This window comes from Triticum dicoccoides, chromosome 7A (genome assembly GCF_002162155.2).
Source record: "Triticum dicoccoides isolate Atlit2015 ecotype Zavitan chromosome 7A, WEW_v2.0, whole genome shotgun sequence".
NCBI classification, from domain to species: Eukaryota; Viridiplantae; Streptophyta; class Magnoliopsida; order Poales; family Poaceae; genus Triticum; species Triticum dicoccoides.
This window is the reverse complement of record NC_041392.1, coordinates 622,365,065-622,387,590: the sequence shown is the minus strand read 5'-3', so window position 1 is coordinate 622,387,590 and position 22,526 is coordinate 622,365,065. Positions and strand designations below refer to the sequence as shown.

The window sequence follows — 22,526 nt, the reverse complement described above, 5'->3', positions numbered from 1 at the left end:
CTGGTGTTGCTCCAGCAGCAGGCCTGGCACCCAGCGGTGCTTCCAGGACGTAATTCTTCTGTGCAGCAATGAGGATAATCCTCAAGTTACGGACCCAGTCCGTGTAATTGCTATCATCATCTTTCAACTTTGCTTTCTCAAGGAACGCATTAAAATTCAACGGAACAACAGCACGGGCCATTTATCTACAATCATACATAAACAAGCAAGATACTATCAGGTACTAAGTTCGTGATAAATTTAGGTTCAGTTAATCATATTACTTAAAGAACTCCCACTTAGATAGACATCCCTCTAACCCTCTAAGTGATTACGTGATCCAAATCGACTAAACCATGTCCGATCATCACGTGAGATGGAGTAGTTTCATTGGTGAACATCACTATGTTGATCATATCTACTATATGATTCACGCTCGACCTTTCGGTCTCCGTGTTCCGAGGCCATATCTGTATATGCTTGGCTCGTCAAGTATAACCTGAGTATTCCGCGTGTGCAACTGTTTTTCACCCGTTGTATTTGAACGTAGAGCCTATCACACCCAATCATCACATGGTGTCTCAGCACGAAGAACTTTCGCAACGGTGCATACTCAGGGAGAACACTTCTTGATAATTTAGTAAGAGATCATCTTATAATGCTACCGTCAATCAAAGCAAGATAAGATGCATAAAAGATAAACATCACATGCAATCAATATAAGTGATATGATATGGCCATCATCATCTTGTGCTTGTGATCTCCATCTCTGAAGCACCATCGTGATCACCATCGTCATCGGCGTGACACCTTGATCTCCAACGTAGCATCGTTGTTGTCTCGCCAATCTTATGCTTCCACGACTATCGCTACCGCTTAGTGATAAAGTAAAGAATTACAGCGTGATTGCATTGCATACAATAAAGCGACAACCATATGGCTCCTCCCAGTTGCCGATAACTCGGTTACAAAACATGATCATCTCATACAATAAAATTTATCATCATGTCTTGACCATATCACATCACAACATGCCCTGCAAAAATAAGTTAGACGTCCTCTACTTTGTTGTTGCAAGTTTTACGTGGCTGCTATGGGCTTAAGCAAGAACCAATCTTACCTACGCATCAAAACCACAATGATAGTTTGTCAAGTTGGTGCTGTTTTAACCTTCGCAAGGACCGGGCGTAGCCACACTCGGTTCAACTAAAGTTGGAGAAACTGTCACCCGCAAGCCACCTATGTGCAAAGCACGTCGGGAGAACCGGTCTCGCGTAAGCGTACGCGTAATGTCGGTCCGGGCCGCTTCGTCCAACAATACCGCCGAACCAAAGTATGACATGCTGGTAAGCAGTATGACTTATATCGCCCACAACTCACTTGTGTTCTACTTGTGCAAATAACATCAACATATAAAACCTTGGCTCTGATACCACTGTTGGGTTTCGTAGTAATTTCAAAAAAATTCCTACGCACACGCAAGATCATGGTGATGCATAGCAACGAGAGGGGGAGAGTGTGATCTACGTACCCTTGTAGATCGACAACGGAAGCGTTTGGTTGATGTAGTCGTACGTCTCCACGGCCCGACATTTGGTTGATGTAATCACCCAGTTACGTTGTGACATTTGGTAGCACACAAAGTGTTCCTCTGGCAAACGGGAGTTGCATAATCTCATAGTCATAGGAACATGTATAAGTCATGAAGAAAGCAATAGCAACATACTAAACGATCGGGTGCTAAGCTAATGGAATGGGTCATGTCAATCAGATCATTCAACTAATGATGTGATCCCGTTAATCAAATAACAACTCTTTGCCCATGGTTAGGAAACATAACCATCTTTGATCAACGAGCTAGTCAAGTAGAGGCATACTAGTGACACTCTGTTTGTCTATGTATTCACACATGTATTATGTTTCCGGTTAATACAATTCTAGCATGAATAATAAACTTTTATCATGATATAAGGAAATAAATAATAACTTTATTATTGCCTCTAGGGCATATTTCCTTCAGCTACGCCATAAGTACAATGTGTGCTCCATCCCTATCTGCAAGGACGATGAGGTGCAGGTCGACTGCAACCTTCTCCTTCGAAGCTACGCCACAAGTACAATGTGCACTCCATCCCTATCCGCAAGGACGATGAGGTGCTGGTCGACTATAATACGTGCTCCGTCCCTATCCGCAAGGACGATGAAGTGCAGGTCGACTGGAGTCACCACCTCAGAGCTGCATCTCAAGCACAAAGATTATTCCGAGCGAAGAACAAAATCCACTTGAAGGCAAACGCAAGCATATTCGGAAATAAACCAAGTTCGGATAAATCCTAAAGTACCGGACGACGGATCAAAAGTATTCGAGCATCAAGCCCGAAGTTGTTTAACGGTTACATAATCACTCGGCATTCCGAGGCAAATAAAAGTGAGGCATAATGTTTTTTCGGTCACGCATCAGGAGAAGGACTGGCTGGATCACAGAAACTGTCAAGGTCAATGTTATCTGCAATGCGAGTGGCAGCCTCAAGGAAGGTATCCATGAAAGACTGGAAAGTGTGCCTCTTCATGTTAGCAACCTTGAGTTCCACCAGCTTGTCTTCCCTGATGTCCTTGCAGTGCACTCGGACCAAAGACAATGCGACATCAGCACCACAGCGAGCGGATGACTTCTTCCATTCTTGCACACGCTTGGGGATTTGATTCAGTCGAGTCATCAAGGACTCCAGGTCTTGAGGCAGTTCCGCCTGAGGCCAGAGTTCAGCATCAACCCGAGTCATCGCAGCTTTCAGGCGGGCAAGATAAGCGACCGCACTGTCCATACGAGATTCCAACCGTAGCACGTTCATCGCAACATCATCCTTGACTGGACAATATATGGGATCAAGACCCGTCTCGACCCGCCCAGTTTCTGCTTCAAAGTCTTGGCAAAATTCTGCATAGTCGAGTGAATGGTGAGTCGACTATATAATTAGACTTGGCAGTCGACAGAAATAAGATAGATTAATTAGTACCTTCAAGTTTCAAAACCAGCTTTGCAGCAAGCTGGCCCAGATAAGACTCCAGTTCGCCATTCTTGGCCTTGAGACCCCCAAGATCGTCGGTCAGTTTCTCCTTGTCCTTCTTCAGTTGCTCGACCTGCCGATTGGCGTCAGAAACAGCAGTCTTCAGCTTGGAGTTTTCTTCTTCTAACTTGCCGACTGAAGCAAGCTTCTTGTCAGCAAGTGTTGTTTTATTGCGCGCCTCCTTCTGTGCTGCAGCAAGATCCAGATCCTTCTTCTCCAAAGCCTGCTTCATTTTCTCTAAAGAAACAACATTCTTCAGACGGGCTTGGAGTTGGCGGTTTTCACTACGTACATCTGCTCGAGTGGAGTCACTCGGTTCAAAAAATGAAAAGGAAAAGTGCCAGCAGTGGGATATACAGTTAGCGATTGGTTACCTCCCATGGCAGCTACTTCGTCTTGAGTGGTCTTAAGATTCTTCTTGGCCAATTCCAGATCAAGGTTGAGGCTAATTTGCTGTTTGTTCATCGCAGAAAGCTGAGCCCCAAGATCACAAGATTTCTGCACTTAAAGCCATATCAGCCGATAGAGATAAAAGACATCACAATGATAGCTACTCTAAGACTACCACCGAATCAAACATTCAATGGCAGCCTCGGGGACTACACCCAGTGGGTGCACTTAGCGTGCCCCCACTGATTTTGTAAAAGAGAGAGAGAGAGAGAGAGAGAGAGAGAGGTTTAGATTCTCAGACCACAGTCGACTGCCCGCAGCCAACTATGGTCTCGGGGACTACACCCAGTGGGTGCACTCAGCATGCCCCCACTAGTTTTGGTTCCACTTGGCGTGGCCTGCCTAGTTCGAGTTGCAAAAAAAATTAAAAAAAAGTTCCTATTCTCAGACCACAGTCGACTGCCCGCAGTCAACTATGGTCTCGGGGACTACATCCAGTGGGTGCACTCAGCGTGCCCCCACTAGTGCAAAGATTCAGCTTGAATCGACACCAAGAGACATGCAATTTCAAAACAACCACACCCCAGTGGGTGATCAGACAAGAAATACGGTCGATCGGAAAATCAACTAACCTGGACATTGGCCTGCAGAGCAGCTCCGGCATTGAAGGCTATCTGACTAGCCTCATGCAGCACTTTCATTTGCCCCATAACAAGATTCAACTGAAGAAGAGCTTCCTTGGCAGCAGCCGGTGGATCGTCCGGAGTTTGATATGCAGTAAAAAGTGATGAAGGCAGAGCAATTGAAGCAGCCGCCAGATCTGAAGCAGAGAGTTGTATCGGCATAGTAGAATTCTGAGCAGCTGATCCCGAGGGGCAATCAGTCGACAGAGGGACAGCGAAGGTGACGTTGGTTCGAGCCGGATCCGTCGATCGCTCGACCGTCGTCCCAGGTGTCACAGTCGACCGAAGAACCTGGATCTCAGGCGCCTTTCCGCCCAGTCCTTGTCCTTCCTCCTCCTCCCTCTCAGCGGTACTTCTTCTTCATCGTCCGGGAGCACAACAACGTCTTGTGGAACTGCAATAAACAGAGAAAGCCATAAGGATAACTGACAAACCATCCAGTCGACTTAATGAATTTGAATCGGGCAGACTTACTGGCTTTGGAGGTAACAGCATCGTCAGCGTCCTCGTTGGCTGGAGTCTTGTCAACATCCATATCAGTTGCAGCAGAGGTCGGGCTATACAGGTTCATCATCCACTCAGTCAAAACAAGAAAACCGGTCGGAACAGGAAATCAGTCGGAACAAGAAAATACGAGAAGAACGTTTACCCAGAGGCAACAGGGACGTCCATCTTGATTCTCTGCAAGGTCTTCCGAGCCTTCAAAGGATTAATTTTGGACTACTTGGTGACCTTCTCAGTCAATTCTGGAGTCGAGGACCGAGCGCGCTTGTGAGAGGGGGCATTCGACGCCACAGCTTTGCCGAGTTTGCTCGCGGGGTCATGGTGCAGCTTGGATCGATGTTCAGAACGAGGCGGTGAGTCGGCCACTTCCTCATCTTCCGACTCGTCGCTCTCGTTTTCATCATCGTCAGCTGGGGACTCCCACTCGGCGCTCTCCTCAGCACTGTCCTCGCCCTCTTGGTCTTGCTCTAGAGCTTGTTCACCATTGGGCATTGAGTACATCTCCGTGTAGATCTGCAAAACAAGGGACCAATCATAAGTCATTCGGATCAACAATCAATCGGAAAATACATTCAAAAACTCAGATATGATGACCAGACCTTGTCTGGCAGGTTGCTGTTGCTGAAAGGGTCGACTCTCCTAGCACCCCTGGGGTTGTCCTTGTTCCAAGTGATACCCATCAACCACTCGGCCACTGTTTTGGCCTCCACCTCCTCTGGATGAACCCGAGCAGTATCACCAACCCTGGAGTACATCCACATGGAGTGATCACGAGCTTGGAGAGGTTGGATCTGCCGACTGAGGAACACTTCGAGCAGGTCCATACCGGTGACACCTTGGTTGATCAGTTGGACTACTTTCTCGACTAGCATGCCTGTCTCCGCCTTCTCCGCAGCAGTCACTACCAATGAAGATGGAGTTTGAACGCAGTCAAAAGAGAAAGGGGGAGCCCGGTCAACTGGCCTGGGGTCGCGACATCCTGGCAGTAGAACCAGGTCAACTGCCAGCCCCTGACCGACTCCGAAAGAGCATCGGGGGAAAAGAACTCCTCTTCCTCTTCTGAATGCCCAGACCCCCACACATCTGGATAACGTGGGTCTTCTCGTCGTTCAAGTTCGCTTTCTTCACAGTTTGGGATCGGATGGTAAAGATGTGCTTGAAAAGACCCCAGTGCGGTCGGCACCCCAGGAAATTCTCACACATGGAGACGAAGGCAGCAAGATATGTGATGGTATTGGGAGTAAAATGGTGGAGTTGAGCACCAAAGAAATTCAGGAAACCTCGAAAGAAGGGGTGTGGTGGAACCGAGAAGCCGCGATCGACGTGGGTGGCAAGCAGGACACACTCACCTGGTCACGGCTACGGCTCCGTTTCCCCCCTCGGCAGACGCGCAGACTTATGGACGATCAGCCCTAACTTGGCCATATCATCCAAGTCCTCCTGTCGAAGCGAGGATCGGATCCAGTCTCCTTGGATCCAACCAGACGGTAGCCCCGAGCGCGACGAAGACCCCCGATTCATCTTCTTGTTCTTCGCCGCCCCGTCGCCTTCTTCGCATGCTCTAGCGCTGCCGTTTTGTCCTTCCCCATAGCGGCGGAGCAGCAGCGTCGAGAGTGGTTGGGCTGGACGGAGTGGAGATGCGAGGGGAAGAAGGGAAATGGATGCGCACAGTACAAATGCCTCGGCCTCGCCGCTTTTAAAGGCCTGCTTCCGAGTGGCTGACGCGTGGGCCTGAGCGATCCTGTCAAATCCCCCCAATAGTCACGCATAGGATACGTGGCGAAAAAGGTGGCACGAAAATCAAAACGTCCTATTTATCTACTCCACTTACCGCGGAGCGCTCCGCCTGGCGCGCGTCCACCAAAAGTTCGAATCCCGTGAGATTCGGGATCCTCTACAACCGATCACGCCAAAGATTCCATGTCAGAGATGTCACTCGACGGATGTCATCGCATAAACCAGTCGACAATTCCTGAATCGATCAAGGCGACTGAAACGAAGCTGAAGTTCTAACAACTGGCCTCCACCGGGAGATAAAGACAAGACGAAGCAAGAGCAAAAGCAAGATCAACCCCATCCTTCTTTTTCACTCAAACCTCGATCCATTCGGGGGCTAATGATGAGGACATAAACCTGGGGTAGGGCAATAGGCCTGACCTATACGTCCTACCTAAGGTCCTTGTCCTAAGAACAAAGAAGTTCAAGAATCAGAAGAAGGGATCCAGCGAAGGTGTCTAGTGAAGTCCACTCGACCTACCATTCACTCGGAGACCTCTCTTTATCTAGGTCACTCGACCATGAAACCACTCGACATATAAGAAGACCTAAAGCCGCTCTACGCAGCAACGGTCGGGTATTTACTCATATATTTAATAATCATTTGTAGCACTTCAATACAGGCGTTACCTGTAACGCCACCCCTTTATGTACATTGAATCCCATGTAACGGAGGGGAGCTGGGGTCCTGGCGCACTCTATATAAGCCATCCCCCTCCTCTGGGACAAGGGTTCGCACCCCCTATAACACACACGCTCATAATCCAGTCAACCGCCTCCGGGCTCCGAGACGTAGGGCTATTACTTCCTCTGAGAAGGGCCTGAACTCGTAAAACCTGCATGTACAACTCCTCCATAGCTAGGATCTTGCCTCTACATTCCTACCCCCCATTCTACTGTCAGACTTAGAACCATGACAATCGGTCACGTGGGTGTCGCAATGCTTGGCGTCCGCTCAGCTTACTATCAAAATTTGTCATGCCATTGCTGCATGTCCACATCAATACGCATCATCAAGCTTCAGCTCCACGCCAGGCCCATTCCGAGGTGATTCGGTGTGATTCTTGGGCGTCTGTTGTTGCTGCTCCCACAGGCTCGCCAACCCCAAGTAATTTGGCTGTGCATTTGATCATCAAATAGCATTATACTTACGTTTGGTAGGAGTCTAAGACTCCTGGCTGCTCGCAGCCGCTGCTCACATATTGTTGCTATTTACTTATTCCATGATCTCCATATATGTATCTAACTCCGTCGTCCCCATACCTCTCTCATGCATCATAGCCGCGGTGCCAACCTCTGTCATGGTCCTCGTATCCAAAAAATCTCCCTCAGCCTCTCCATTAGAACAACCCGCTTGGCTCAAAGGTAGATGTTGCAGATGTCTGGTTCCTGGGCATTGTGCCGCTGATTGCAGAGATCTGTTTTGATGCTCCCGCTGCCTCGAGAACGGTCATCGGTCACGTGGGTGTCGCAATGCTTGGTATCCGCTCAGCTTACTGTCAAAATATGTCATGCCATTGCTGCTTGTCCACATCAATAAGCATCATCAAGCTTCGGCTCCACGTCAGGCCCATTACAAGGCGACTCGGTGTGATTCTTGGGCGTCTGTTGTTGCTGCTCCCACAGGCTCGCCAACACCAAGTAATTTGGCCATGCAGTATGGTCTTGATGCACAAATCAAGCTGATGCGCTCTAAACTACAAAAATTGGCTTCATTTCAACTGAAGGAGGTGGTCTAGCCTCTGCGTGATGTCGTTGAATGTATGGATGGTTGTCTGCTTCAGTTTGAGAGCTTTCTGGAGCGTGCAGAGATTACTCTGGATAAGCTCTCTGTTGCTTTGGATGTGAAGGGGGGGAAACTGCTATGATGGATATTGACGTTGACTTTGCTGACGAGAGGGTTGCCGAGCTCTACGGCTGCTTCTCCCCTCATGCTAGGGCCAGTTCATCGTCGTTCCCTACCCTGCCCTCGACGCCTGCTGTGACGCCACAACCCTGGTAATGGCTCCGGTGATGCAGATTATGCCTGAGCTTCAGCAGATGTGTGAGGAACCTGTTTTGTCGCTATTAGGGGAGCATCTTCAAGGTGGTTCGCTCGTGCCCTCGGTTGTGGCTTTGGCTCCCGCTACAACCACTCCAGATCCTAGCCAAGCATCTTTATATGAAGAGAAGAGTTGTCGTGATTCTAGTTCCATGCACTCATCGAAACCCATCGGACTCATGGTTCCTGTGGGTGAGGACATTGTTGTGGCCGGTGTGGTGGTGCCTAATCCTGGGGCCCTCTTCGCCGCCAAGATTTGTTATTTTCTTGCAGAATTGGATGCTGCAAAATCTGGAAAGACGATTGGATGTCTCTTGAAGGAGAAAGTATTGAGGGACAAATGCAAGAAAGGTGGTATTAATCCTCCACCTGGCATCCTCAAGGAGTAATCTAGCAGGACCAAAAGTAAGAAGGATGGTGCAAAAGGGAATGCACAAGTTGTTCCATGATGACTCAGATTTCTGGTCTGCAAACGAGGGCTTGGTGGTGTACGTTGACATTATCGATGTGTTTCTTTCAAGTTGCAATGACTCAATGGGGTTGTCTTTGTGAGGTTGAGACCCATGTGTTGGGGAGTGGCATTAATATCGTGTTGGGTGTGTTTGTCAGCATGCCTATGTGGTCGTGTGTCTCCATGATGCGGGAGTAGTTGGCATGCTTGTAGGTGTGTGCTTGTTCAATTGTCTTGAGCAAGTTTGTAACGGTTTTTGCCCAGTTTTCCGCAAATTAACTGGGCAGCTCTCTTCTTCTTAATTAATGGATGAGGCAATACTTTTACCTCCGTTTCAAATTAAAACAACCACTCTTTCAGGACATACGTTGCTCTGAAATTGGTGACCTGCCACCAACAAGTTCAGATGCACGAGTTCATCCAGAAAATCGCGAACCAGTGTTCCCTCCCCCGTGAGCTCCGTCACCGCCTCCTGCACACCACCAACATCCGACACCTTCGGCACCACAGCTAGCCGTCGTACATCGTACATGACTAGGTTGAGCAGCGCGCCACGTTCTCCCCGGCCTTCCACCTGGCCACAGCCACGGACTCGACAAGGTTGGCGAGGGTCCGCAGACCGGAGACAGCGTCAAACGCGTCCCTACAATCTCCCGGCTACCTGCACCACCACCCCAAGGAAGAAGAATTCAAAGAAGAAGAAAAGCATCAAGTAGAGCGGGGATAGCCTGTGAATTGATTTCCTGATGGGCACTAGTGGCATCTTCCTTCGCTAACAGCAAATCTGAATAAATGAAGCATGTAGGATCTAGGGAAGATATGCACTAGTGTTAAAAACGTGTTTATATTATGAGACGGAGGGAGTAGTCAATATGGTCACTGACCCGCTGCATAGCTTCGTATTTTTATCTGAGTTGACCGGTCAAACACTATGTGTGATAGCATTCTCTTTCCTCCTCATGTGGGTCCCACTTGTCAGTAAATGAAGGGAAGAAACAAAGAAAAGAATAAAATTTCAGACAGGTGAAGATTCGAACCCAGAGACCTACGGGTGGCAACTTGCACGCGATAGCCAATTGAGCACACGATACTTTAGGTAATAATGAGAGGCCATATTCTGCTCTCACTAGGAAAGGGGGACATAACCCCTACTATAAAGCAGGAATGGAAGGGAATGAGCTCGGCTGACCCTGTGCCCGATTACAAAACTGCCACACCACTCGGTATCTCTTCGATCGGCATCGCAGCATGATCCACTTTTTCGGTTCTTCCACTCCTTCCTCATGCCCGTCCTCTCCTTCAGGCGATGTCGCGTCGCGGCTCACATATAGTGGTCGCCGCCCCGCCGCCACCGCCCGTCCGACGGCAAGCCATGGCGTCGCTGCTGCTGCGCAAGGTGTCGGGCTCCGTGCCGCGCCGCACGACCCGGACGCCTCCTCATCGTCCTACCATGTGGCGCCTTCAGGGACCTCTGCGACCACGTATGGAGGCGAAGGTGGAGATCGTGATGCAGGAGGAGGAGCTCGGGGAGAGGTGGAGGCGGCCGTGGGGCAGCTCCAGGCCTCCACGCTCGTCGTCGGTCTCCAATCGGACTCCATGACAAGAGCTTCCTCTACGTGTAAGTATATTTAGTGTCGTCATTGTGCTTGAATTCACCAAGTCAAACGAACTCGCTTGCTATCAGGCTCTGAATTTTGCTCGTGTTTCTGTCAGGTCGTTGAGCCCGTGCGCCGACATGAGCCACCTCGGGTGCCGAGTGCTCGCCGTTCGGCTGCACGCCATGGCACGACACGGGGCGGTGGAGCCCAAGCTCACATAGGTTAATACCATACGAGTGCAGTAACTACTCCGGAGCGCTGACAAAATGCTGAATTTTCTGACACTAATTGAGGATCTTGCTCTAATCCTCTGAATGATCGTAAGTGATATGATAGCTTTGCAGCATCTTGCCACCCATGATCCTGATCCCTATCTTCACGGTGCTGCTGGGCGTGATCTGGAGGAGGTCATCATCAAAGAGGGTGGAATTAGTGGGCGACAACATCCGCCCAGCCGTCCTCTGCTTAGCTAGGCTTGTACAGACACATTTTTTTTTCTTTTATCATATCTTAGTAAGAGAATGGACACACCAAGCCGTGTGGTGCAGGATGCTTGTTGCTCATTTTTTTGCCAGATGCACACTCATAATTTGTCATGATGCACGCATGGTATTTTCCATGTAAATAGTATGATAATCCATTGTTGGCTATTTAATGCCGCTTACGACAACCTTTTAATCTGAAGATGTGTGGTCAGCTTTTTAGTACCACCATGTTCACTGTAGTCACCTAATCAGCTGATTGGACTTGAGTCCTTTTGGCTATCTCAAGGCTTTTTATGGAGTGTATGTAGCCTATTTGTGCTTCTATTTTGTTTGTGCTTAAAATTTGAAACAGAGGGTGATGGTTTTTATCGGTCGAGAGAGTAGAGGTTGATCAGTGAGATGTCATGTATCTAAATGCACATTGTTGTTATGCACCACCGACACCATGTTGCGCAACTAGATAATTTACGCGCAGGGCGGTGACCAAAGGCGGGCATCGCTAGGGATCATTGGCGAGGACGATAGCCAACAGACTGGACGAAGGGTGTCATACTTTGGTCCTGGGTTGAGGGAGTCACTTAGGAATGCAATTTTTTTTTGCTTTTCAACAAGTTGAGACGAATGCGAAATCTAAATAGCATGATAAATTACATATCTTATAATTGATAACTCACACACAAACACTATGCCAAAGAAAATAATCCTGGGAAAAGAGTTGTTGAAAACATACTCGCCGTAATTTTCTATGTAAATAGCATGATAATATATGTACCCCAGGCCTGATAACTTAAACACAAATCTCACGGTAACTTTGGCCCGAAAAAAATTGTTGAAAAAAAAAGGTCACTAACTTATGTGTAAATAACATAATAATCAACGCTCCGCGGACTTGATAACTTACATACAAACATCATGGTAACTTTAACAGCGGAGGGTGGAGGGAGTTATTGAAAACATACCCCGGTAATTTTTGTATAAATAACACGGTAATATAAGTACCACATACCTTATAATTTACATACAAACACCGTGGTAACTTTTGATCCGGTAAAAAAGTTGTTGAAAAACATAACCCCAGTAACTTTTTTTGTAAATACCACGGTAATATACATTCCGTAACATGATAACTTAAGTACAAATACCATGATAAAATTAAACAAGGAGGGGAGTTGTTAAAAAATATACCCCGATAACTTCACGTGAAAATAACATGATAATATACGAACCGCGCACATGATAATTTACGTACAAACATCGCGGTAACATTGACCAAAGGGAAAATGTTATTGACAAATGTACTCCCGATAACTTCTGTGTGAATAGCTTAGTAAAATAGGAAACACCGACTTGATAACTTGGGTGCAAACACCATGGTAACTTTGTCCAAAGAGGGGAAAATTGTTGAAAAATATACCCGAATAACTTACATGAAAATAGAACGGTAATATACGAATTGTATACCCGATAACTTACGTACGAACACCACGGTAACTTTGACTAAAGGGCAAAAAAGTTGTCGAAAAACATATCCGCAATAACTTAAGTGAAAATAGCACGGTTATATATGAACCACAAAACCTGATAACTTACGTACAAAGACCATGATAAGTTTGATTCGGGTGGATGAAGTTGTTGAAAATATACACCGGGAACTTATGTGTAAATAGCATGGTAATAGTCTTGATTTGGGGGAGAGTAGTAAAAAGTAGTCGAAAAATACACTGGTAACTTCTGTATGTAAATAGCACAGTAAATTACGCACTGCAACCTTGATCATTTAGGGCCAAATGCAGTGGTAAATTTGATCTGGAGAAAAAATTTATTGAAAAGATACCCCGGTAACTTTTGTGTAAATAACATAGTAATATACCCATCGCATACCTGATAACTTGCATACAAATACCATGGTAATATTTGACTCCGTGGGGAAATTATTGAAAACATACCCCTGTAAATTTTGTGTACATAGCTTGGTTACATACGCATCACATACCTACGTATAAACACCACGGTAACTTTGATCAAGCGGAGAAAATGTTAAAAACACACCCCCTGCTAACTTATATGAAAATATCATGGTGATATACGAACCGCAACTAATAACTCGTGTACAATCACCAATATAAGTATTACATTGACCAAAGAGCATGGTAATATACGAACCACAGACCTAAAAACATGGTAATATAAGAACAGCGGGCCCAAAAACTTATATGAATACAGCATGGTAATATATGAACAAGGTTGGTGAACCATTTTTATACCTTCGATAACTTATGTGAAAATAGCACGGTAACTTGCATATAATGGGAATGGTAACTTATGTAGCCTAGGCGTGGTAAAATTTAGCTGAAAAAAAGTTATTGAAACATGCCAATATGGGATCTAGTTTCAAAAATCTCGTCGCAACGAATCTTTTATGTAAAAACGGTTATTACATCGGACCAACAGTTTGAGCTACAAAACATTTTAAATTTTTGAAATAAAGAGAATCTAGAATGACATCAGCTTTTTTATCCTCTGGTGTATGCATATAAATAAAAAGAGAAGTATATGTGTAAGGAGAAAGAATGTTAATGTATGCATATATTTTAAATGAAGGAAGTAAAGGTGTGGCAGTTTTGCTTATATAGCACACATATACCAAATATCAGAATCATTCTTTTATACAGAAGCACGCGGCACGTACTATGCACACTCACAGCACGCACTAGCACGGATGCATGCAGCACACACGCATTGCAGCCGTCTCCACGCCCAAGTCCCTGCAGTGCCTCGCCATGCAGCCCGTGGAGTCTTGCTTCCCCAACGCGCCTGTCATCCTTGAGGTCCGAGCCCTGGTGCCATGTCTTTCAGGTGGTCACCGTGACCGTGACCATGTATCTCCCGTCCTTCAGCGTCTGCTTCACACGCAGCCTGCCGCCGCAGCTTCTCACCATTCACAACATGCACGTACACACACAGCTCAGAGCATCTCCAACCGTTGGCCCCTAGGGGGCGCCTAAAATCGCCCCCTGTGGGTGAGCCGGCGTAAAAAATCAGGCTGGGGCGAGTTGGTCCCCAGCTGCCGGCCCCAGGGCCGTCCCCAGGCGCGTTCAAAAAAATTAAAAAATATAGCAAAGTTCAAAGTTCGGCGAAGTTCAGCATATATTACATTAAAAACAGATTTTTATTACATAATATATATAATTAAAAAAGAAACTGGCTAAAAGCGGAGTAGTCGCTGTCGTCGCCGCCGCCGTCGTCGTCGTCCGGCTTCTCCTCCTTGACGCGGCCGTCCTTGGTGGACCCCCGGCCCCGGCGGCGCTGCGCGAATCGCCATAGGGAGGCGCACTGGCGCTCCCTCGCCATCTTCAGGGAGTCCGCGCGCCCATTCTAGGGCCGCGTCGTCGTCAAGCTCGACGTCGCCGCCGTGCTCCGTCTTCACCGCGGGGAGGCCCGGCTCCGTCTTGGGCTTGACGAAGCGGGGAGGAGCCGATGAGGAGGCGCACCGGCCGCCCTCATTGATGACGATGCCGGCGCTGTGAGTGCGCCGGCCGAGCGGCATCTCCGCCGCGGGCTCGGCCTTGACGTTGAGCAGCGCCGGAGCGCCGGACGAGTGTGAAGAAGAGCGGGAGGAGGAGGAAGAAGAGGGGCGCCGAACCTCCTGGGCAACCATTGCCCGTCGCGTTGGCGGTGAGCCATGGCCGTGGCGGCCGCCCTCGCCGGGGGGTATGCCAACGGCAGGTCGTTGCCGCCCTCGAGGTACGTCAGAACGCCCTCGAGGGTGCGGCCGGGGACACCCCACCATAGGTGGCGTCCCTCGCTGTTCTTCAGGCCGGCCACCACCGGCGCGCCATTTGTGGACGCCATCCTCTGCTGCTGCCGGCACTGGAAGTACGCCGTCCACGCCGCTATGTTGTCGGTGGCGTACTCGGGGAGGGCGAGCTGGGCGTCGGTGAGGGAGGCGCGCACGACGTCGACCTCGTCGGCGAAGTAGCCCGGTTTCGCCACGGCGTCGGGCAACAGGGGAATGGGCACTCCCCCGTTGCTGAGTCTCCACCCCGTTGGCCCGGCGCGTATGTCCGGCGACGCCGGGATGTTCGCCTGAAACAGGAGTCAAGACTCCTGTTCGCGGAGCGAGCGGCGGCCGAAGCCGTTGGCCGCGGCCTCATCTCCAGGGAATCGCTCGGCCATCGGGAGAGGGAGGGGGGAGAGGGAGGGCTCGACGGCGGCGCTCGAGAGAGGGAGGGCTCGGTGGCGGCTCTCGGGAGAGGTAGAGGGCGGACTAGGACTGGTGTGGCTGGTGTGGCCAGAGGCGAGGGAGGCCACCGGCTTATATAGCGGCGTCGCCCCGTGTGTACGCGTGCGAGGGAGGGGAGGCGTCGGCGCGCCGCCCCGTGACGCGCCACCCGTGACGAATCAAATGGTAAGGCTGACCGGCGGCAGCCTTGCTTTTGATTCCCCGCGGGAAACCGGGGCGTTCAGGAAAGACGACGCACGGTGTCGTTGACGCGGCGGGCCCGCGGCTCTTTGGCACCAAAATCGCTCGCCCCAGCGCCTCCCAGCGCGCCGGGTTCGGCCTGGGTCCGCCGACGCTAAATTCAACCCAGGCCGGCGAAAATCGAGCTACTGAAAGCGCAACTAGACTGATTTTTCTGTGCCGACGCGAAAAAAAACGTCTAAAAGGCCTTTCTAGGGGCGCGGCTGGAGATGCTCTCAGTGCGCAGGCACATCAAGCAGCCGCCATCTGAAATGGCTAGTGTGAGTGGACGGTACCGAGGTGTACGTCGTGCTGCCGGCCATCTAGAAAATTTGGTTTGTTGTTTTATGCTACCATTTTCCGTTAGCACTTTAAATAACCGAATTACAAATAAACCAAATGGCACTAACCGAATTTTTGGCTTAAACCGAATTCCCAGGCCTCTAGGCATCATGGGCCCTTATTCTGCTACTCTAATGAGCATTTTCATTTAGCTCAATGTATTGGCACAAGCTTGCTAGGAATTCTATGATTCTAATTCTGTAATTTCTTGGAAGGGTGATCCTCCGCAGATTATCCTAGTTGAACTTGATAGTAATGTTGCATTTTGTACTCCGTATTTGATATGAATAAAGTGTGCCACAAGTTCAAAAACAAGATGACCTTAAAAGAATGCACCAGCATCATTTTATCCATGGTTAGCAAAAACTACCACAGTGGTGTAGATACTTTTTTTTAATATAAACATCGCATTTATTCATTGAAAATAACAGTTATATCGTTAATAAGAGAAGTTACAATCTCATTCATAGGTTCCTCAAAACAATCTCTAGTCACAGAAAATTTAGCTAATCTAGCAAGTTTCTGAGCAACTTTATTTGCTTCCCTATTACAATGCTCAAAACTAATACGCAGAAAATCGCACGCCATAAAATAACAATCGTCAAAAACTGCCGCCGCCACTCCCACTGAATGTCCTCCATTCTTCAGTGGTGTAGACACTTAATATACAAGAGGGCAACCTATGATTGTTCATGCGTAAGTTACTACTGATATGATAATCTAATACAAGGAGGGCACCTCTCATGTCTCTCTTATACTACTTGGCTTCTCGGTACCAGGAACGACATAATTTCCATATTTCCGTAAGCAATGTTGTTGTGAACTCATGTGTTCCTCTCATGCGCAGCTGTAGAAGCCAAGTGATGCAGATAATACAAAGAGTCAAGCCTGGAAGATAATCTGGAACTTGCATTGTCCAAGTAAAGTAAACCAATTTATCTAGAGCCTATACATGCATGCCGGTGGATGTTCCGGGGGCAGGTTTGTGCTTGCATAGGTTTCCACACGAGTTTCATACACAATAAGTTCAGGACTAATCATATATTGATGAACAGCATAATACTATAGCATTCTATCTAATTTCATTGGTGTAATACATGTAAACAACTGTTATATAAGAATAACAGGCAACTCCTTATGGAGCTACTCCATGCTATATTTTCCCAGTGGTTGGTTTCTTTCTTTCATATATGCTCGAGAGAAAGAAGGCTGCTAACTGAACAGGGCAACTCCATATAAGATACCGGGATTCTGTCTTTTTATTCAAAACAGGTGACCTTTTTATATACAAGTTTCATCTCGTTAATGAGTAATGAAACACAAAGAAGCCGGCCATACGCGGTAAAAGATTTTGGCTGACTGCTTGCTCAAGAAAGAAAATCAAATATGATCCTAACTCCCACAGCAAGAGGACAAATCAAACTGATGTATCATAATATGTTCACAACATACTGAGAGATTTGTGTCCTCAGCTTACAAGTAGACACTGGTAAGGATCATCCCCGCCATGTCTCCATAGAACCTGCTCATCAATTTTGGGAAGGTCTTCATCGTCTAGCAACTTCCAGGTCTGTATCAAGTCGACTCCCATCTATGATCTCTGCCTTTCATGAATTTGGTATACATTTTCCCGAGCACTCATCGGCAAATGAGGCCTTCAATAGGCACATGATATAAATTTCCCAAGCTCTCCTCGCCCAATGAGGTCTTCCATAGGCACATCGTAACCAAAGCCACCACCAGAACAGAACCATATCCCACTAAGGGCCTCTTGGTTCGCAGGATTCAAAAAACTTAGGAACAGGAAACCAAAAAAATAGGATACGAAAGCATGCGCAAAATAAAGAATCACAAAACACATGAATTTTGTAGAGTTGGGTGTTTGATTCATAGGAATAAGAAAAAACTAGGAACCCGGGAAATCATTAAGATGATCATGACCAAGATAACTTTACATCTCCCATGGAGACGAGGGTGCCAAGGACATCCGAATTTATTAATGAGCAAGCCACTCCCTCCTGATACTCACCCTTAAAATCTGTGTACCACAGTTCTCAGGCTTCTGGATTTGGGATGAGGCTTAAGAAACCAAAAAGGTAAGAACTAGCAATAACAATATCATATGGAAAGAAGCATCTCTCCATGTATGCTAGGTATCAGATAATGCCTTCAGTCCATATCAATCCTGCTTGCACAACTAACAAAGTAAACAAAACTGAATATCCCAGGAAAGAGACAAGCTAGACTAAAAAAAGCTAACTATATACTATGATGATGTGTAGACGCCAACTGCACTAAGTATTTGCAAGAATCGTGTTTCTTTTGTGGCACCTACTATGACATACTAGATCAATTATTTCAAGCATAGCAATGATTCTCAACGGCTCAACGCATAGCTGCCAAATCCCACAGAAAGCATCTAAAATGTTGCTGGAAAATTCAAATACATATAAACCAATAGCAGCAAAGTACATTGGCCTCTATTAACTTACTCAGCACTCAGCAGCAGACAGAGGTGGGATAAGTAAATTTTTCATCCTCGGAAGTCTTTTGAAAGTTGAGAAATCATCCCTCAACTCCAAAACCACCCAAAGTCAGTCCCTCAACTATTTAAACCAGATACTTTTCGTCCCTCAACCATTTAAACCGGATACTTTTCATTCGTCATAACACTTGAGGTGGTTTTATTTTGACGTGGACCCTGTTTTGACTGAAACGGGCCACATACACTGGTTTTGACTGCCACATCAATTAAGTGTTTGTGCATGAGTGTGTGTGCGCGTGTGTACAAGTGAGAACCAAGAGAAAAGGAAAGTGTTTGCACTGAATATAGCTTATCAAAATCTGAATATAACTGAAAATAGTTTGGACATTTCAGAGCATTATACTGAATTTAGCTGAACATAGTCTGAACACAATTTAATTGAAAATAGTCTGAACACATTCTCGACCCAATTTAGTTTAACATAGTCTGACAAAGTACTAAATGGGAAAGGGAAATAGTACTGAATATAGCTTAGAATCAATGACAAACATGAATTCTCACATGGTCTGACATAAGAACAGACAACAGCAAACAAGCACTAGTCTGGTAGTTTTGCTGGCACTTTCTTTGCTCTTTAATTTCCGCCAACTTGGGAACTTGCCGGGCCGGAGGTAACATTGACAGTAAAGGATGAACTGGATTTCACAGCGCAGCCGCCACCATGCTCAACCAGCAACCGCGGGCCTCAATCACCGCCGCCCATGAGGGAATCACCACCGCAGCCGCTGCCTAAATCGCCGCCGCCGCCCAGAACTGGTCGTGCTCAAGGTCGCTGCCGTCATGCCCTAGCAGCCACCACCACAGCCACCGTGCTCAGCCAGCAACCACCGCGCCTCAATCACTGGCAGGCCACGCCGCCGTAGCCACGCCTCACAGCCCGCCGCCACCGCTCTATTTAGGGTTTGTGAATGGGAAAAGGGATCGAGAGAATGCGAAAGCGAGAGAGAGAGCCAGCGGGTGCCCTTAGTCACTTGATTGACCTGGAGGTCAAAACCAGCCCACGTGGCCCGTTTTAGTCAAAACAGGGTCCACGTCACAGTAAAACCACCTTAAACGTTATTAGGGACGAAAAGTATCCGGTTTAAATAGTTGAGGGACTGAATTTTGGTGGTTTTGAAGTTGAGGGACGATTTCTTCACTTTTGGAAGAGTTCGAGGCCAAAAAATATACTTACCCAACGGAGGTCGACCCTCCACTAATCCCTTATTTGAGTTGCCAAGTTCTGATGTTGCTTCATAAGGTCTTGGTCTTGAAGATGTATTGGTCTCTATTGCGCTGCATCCTATAAATACAGGGAAAATCTGAAAACCGTTAATTGTATTTGTGCATAATGCGTGCAGAGGTAATCTAGAGTTCTAGACAAACAAGCAAAATACAATCTTGTCTAAAAAAGGTTTTTAGCATCAGAATAGTAGGCAGTACTTTCTTTTGTAAAGCAGTACCATATCATAAAATCACGATACTATTATATTTCTCATGAACTATAATTTGGCTTATAGAAAGGGAGCCTTGGCGCAGTGGTAAAGCTGTTGCCTTGTGACCATGAGGTCACGGGTTCAAGTCCTGGAAACAGCCTCTTGCAGAAATGCAGGGAAAAGCCGCGTACAAAAGACCCAAAGTGGTCGGACCCTTACCCAGACCCTGCGCAAGCGGGAGCTACATGCACCAGGCTGCCCTTTTTTATAATTTGGCTTATACATCACATAAAAGGGTGCGACCCAATTGTAGAGACCATTGCCCTGTGTAGGTCCAACTGTGTGGCCGCCACAACTGCCGCTGCCATAGCAGCAGCAGCCACCACGGCATCGGCATCCATCTGGACGACCTCCACCTTGCCGCCGTGCTCCCCATGCCCATGTTGCCCATCCCCCTCGCCCTCCTCCACCTCCTGCTCATGCTCCTCCCTGTACGCGTTCATCGCCTCCACCTCCGCCTCCGCCGCCATGACCGCAAGGTGGTTAATCACGGCGTGCGCCTCCGGGTCCTCCGCCGGCTGCAGGGGGTGCTCGGGGCCCCGGCGAGGCCGGTACAGCTTGCCGTTGTATTGTGCCATGGCGAAGGATCAGATCGGACGATGGGGATGGAGATAGCCTGGAGGGGGTAGTAACCCTAGGATTTCGATCTGCTTTTAGTTTGGATGGTGGAAATGGAAACAGCAAAGGAGCAAGTGGTCCTTGCATTAATACCACAGTGATGGCATCTGAAAGAATTCTAAGACAGCCATCACCACAATTTACAAATAAAATCCCATATGCTCAAGAAGCCAAAAAGGTAAGATCTAACAATACCAATACCATATGGAAAGAAGCATCTGTCCATGTATGCTAGGTATCAGATAATACCTTCCAGTCCATATACACAACTAACAAAGCAAACAAAACTGAATATCCCAGGAAAAATGAGCTAGACAAAAAAAGGTACTCCCTCCGTTCCAAAATACTTGACGTGGTTTTAGTATCACAACAAGTATTTTGGAAGAGGGAGTATTATAAACTATGATGTGTAGAAGCCAGCTGCACTAAGTATTTGCTAGAAATTGTGTTCCTTTTTTCACACCCACAATGACATACTGGAGCAATTAATTTCAAGCATAGCTGCCAAATCCCACACAAAACCTCTTTTGAAACATCTAGAAATATTGCTGGAAACTTTAAATACATATAAACAAATAACAACATAATACATTCCATTACCTTACTCGGCAGCAGACAGACATCGAGCCTCCACTAATTCCCTATTTGCGGAGCCATCTGGAGTTACCAACTTGGATGCTGATTTATCAGGTTTTGGCCTTGAAGATGTAAATTGGCATCTACTGCGCTGCATCCTATGAATAAAGAGTAAAATATGACAAATATTAATAGTGCTTGTGCATAATCACTCAGAAGCAACTTAGTCAAGAAGCACCAACAAGCAAATATAATCTTATCTAAAACAAAGGTTATTACAAGGCAGTGATCGATTTTTTGTTCAGCAGTACCACATTGTAGTATCATTATACTATTAGATTTTTCATAAACTATAATTTTGTTTATATATTATTTAAAATATCTGAAATATATCTTCTAACACTATTCAGAAAAATATAATACTATGGTAGAATTATATTATCACTAACACTGCTAGGGTTAATTCCAAATCGATAACCGAGTAGAATTTCTAACCTGATGCACCGCAACAAATTGTTTTAACAGAACGCAATGTAAATGACTGTTTTACAGAATGCAACATCCAAATTAATTCATAGATATCCCTTTCTGGGGAAATACTGATTCTTCTCATTCAAGAGATGGAGAAAGTGTCGTACAATGAATGCAGCCCAACCAAAAAATAGCTGCTAGGCGCGCACTTAAGCGTTCCTAGACGCTAGGCAGAAGCAGAGCTACTGTCTTTAAGAGTGCCTAGGCGTGCGCTTAGGCAATATAGGCTTTACGTAGAGGCAGAACTAGGAATTTACGCCCAACGCATTTTTGAAACTTGCATGAATGTGATTTTGCTAAGAACTGAAGCCCAATGCCTCAAGGGGTCAACTAATTACGCAAGAGCAATAGATGACGAACTAGCTAGAACTAGACGTAGTTATGAGGTTTAATGTGGTCTCGAGGGCCTATCTCTTGCTTAACCCACCCTTGCGAAGCATGGCCGACCCTAAGATTTTGTTCGGATAGAAAATGGTACCACACATAGGTCATGTGCACCGAGCGATTCTAATCATGGTAACGCATTCTGACAATGAATACAATGGAATTGGTGTACATGATACGCTACAAATCATTTGGCTCTAGTAAGAATGCAGTGATCCTAGACATTGTTTTAAAAGCTTCCCTAAGGCATCACCCACGCTATGGTGTCAGATCGCCCTCAAATGGCAAGGTATCGACCTCGCTTGTGACTGCTTCGTGAAGCATGCGCCTTAGACAAAAGGGCGTCGGAATCGTCCACCTGGGCAAGCAGGGCGGCACCTTGGGCCAGATCAGACGCCATGCGCTGCTCTCAGGCCGGAAAGAGCGGCCCACATGGGAAACTTTCGCGTGAAAGACTGGCTCATGCGCGAACAGGTACAAGACGGAGAAGGGGGAGAGAGAGGATCGAACAAATTGTCCAATCCACGCGAGAGGGATTCCTTCTCTGCTCTCTGACCTTTGCCAGCGGTTCTTCCTCCATGGCTCCAATCTTCTGTGCCACTCCTCTCTGGGCTCAGGTCC

At 47.1% G+C, this 22,526-nt stretch overlaps 2 protein-coding genes across 4 annotated transcripts in view; one reads left to right on the top strand and one right to left on the bottom strand.

Annotated features, from left to right (window-relative positions):
• The first annotated feature begins 10,090 nt into the window (after positions 1 to 10,090).
• LOC119328552 lies at positions 10,091 to 11,089 on the top strand. Its single transcript, XM_037601530.1, has 2 exons — positions 10,091 to 10,507; positions 10,603 to 11,089. Exons 1-2 carry the CDS (start codon positions 10,138 to 10,140, stop codon positions 10,608 to 10,610), a joined length of 378 nt encoding a protein of 125 aa, XP_037457427.1. The 5' UTR covers positions 10,091 to 10,137; the 3' UTR covers positions 10,611 to 11,089.
• Positions 11,090 to 16,250: 5,161 nt separating this feature from the next.
• The window catches only part of LOC119328750 (GATA transcription factor 20-like), a 9,352-nt gene continuing 3,076 nt past the window's right edge, over positions 16,251 to 22,526 (bottom strand). Inside the window, exons 5-7 of one of the 3 annotated variants that reach the window (XM_037601729.1) lie at positions 21,015 to 21,148; positions 19,496 to 19,603; positions 16,251 to 16,623 (exon numbers count right to left, since the gene is read on the bottom strand). The gene's annotated coding sequence lies outside the window, so the exon portion shown is untranslated. Of the gene's footprint in view, positions 16,624 to 16,989; positions 19,623 to 21,014; positions 21,149 to 22,526 lie in introns of those variants that run through there. The other 2 variants (XM_037601730.1, XM_037601728.1) reach the window with 2 other exon arrangements.

Bases quoted from the DNA above. Each gene is read 5' to 3' on its own strand.
- LOC119328552 (XM_037601530.1), top strand. From the start codon at position 10,138: ATGATCCACTTTTTCGGTTCTTCCACTCCTTCCTCATGCCCGTCCTCT.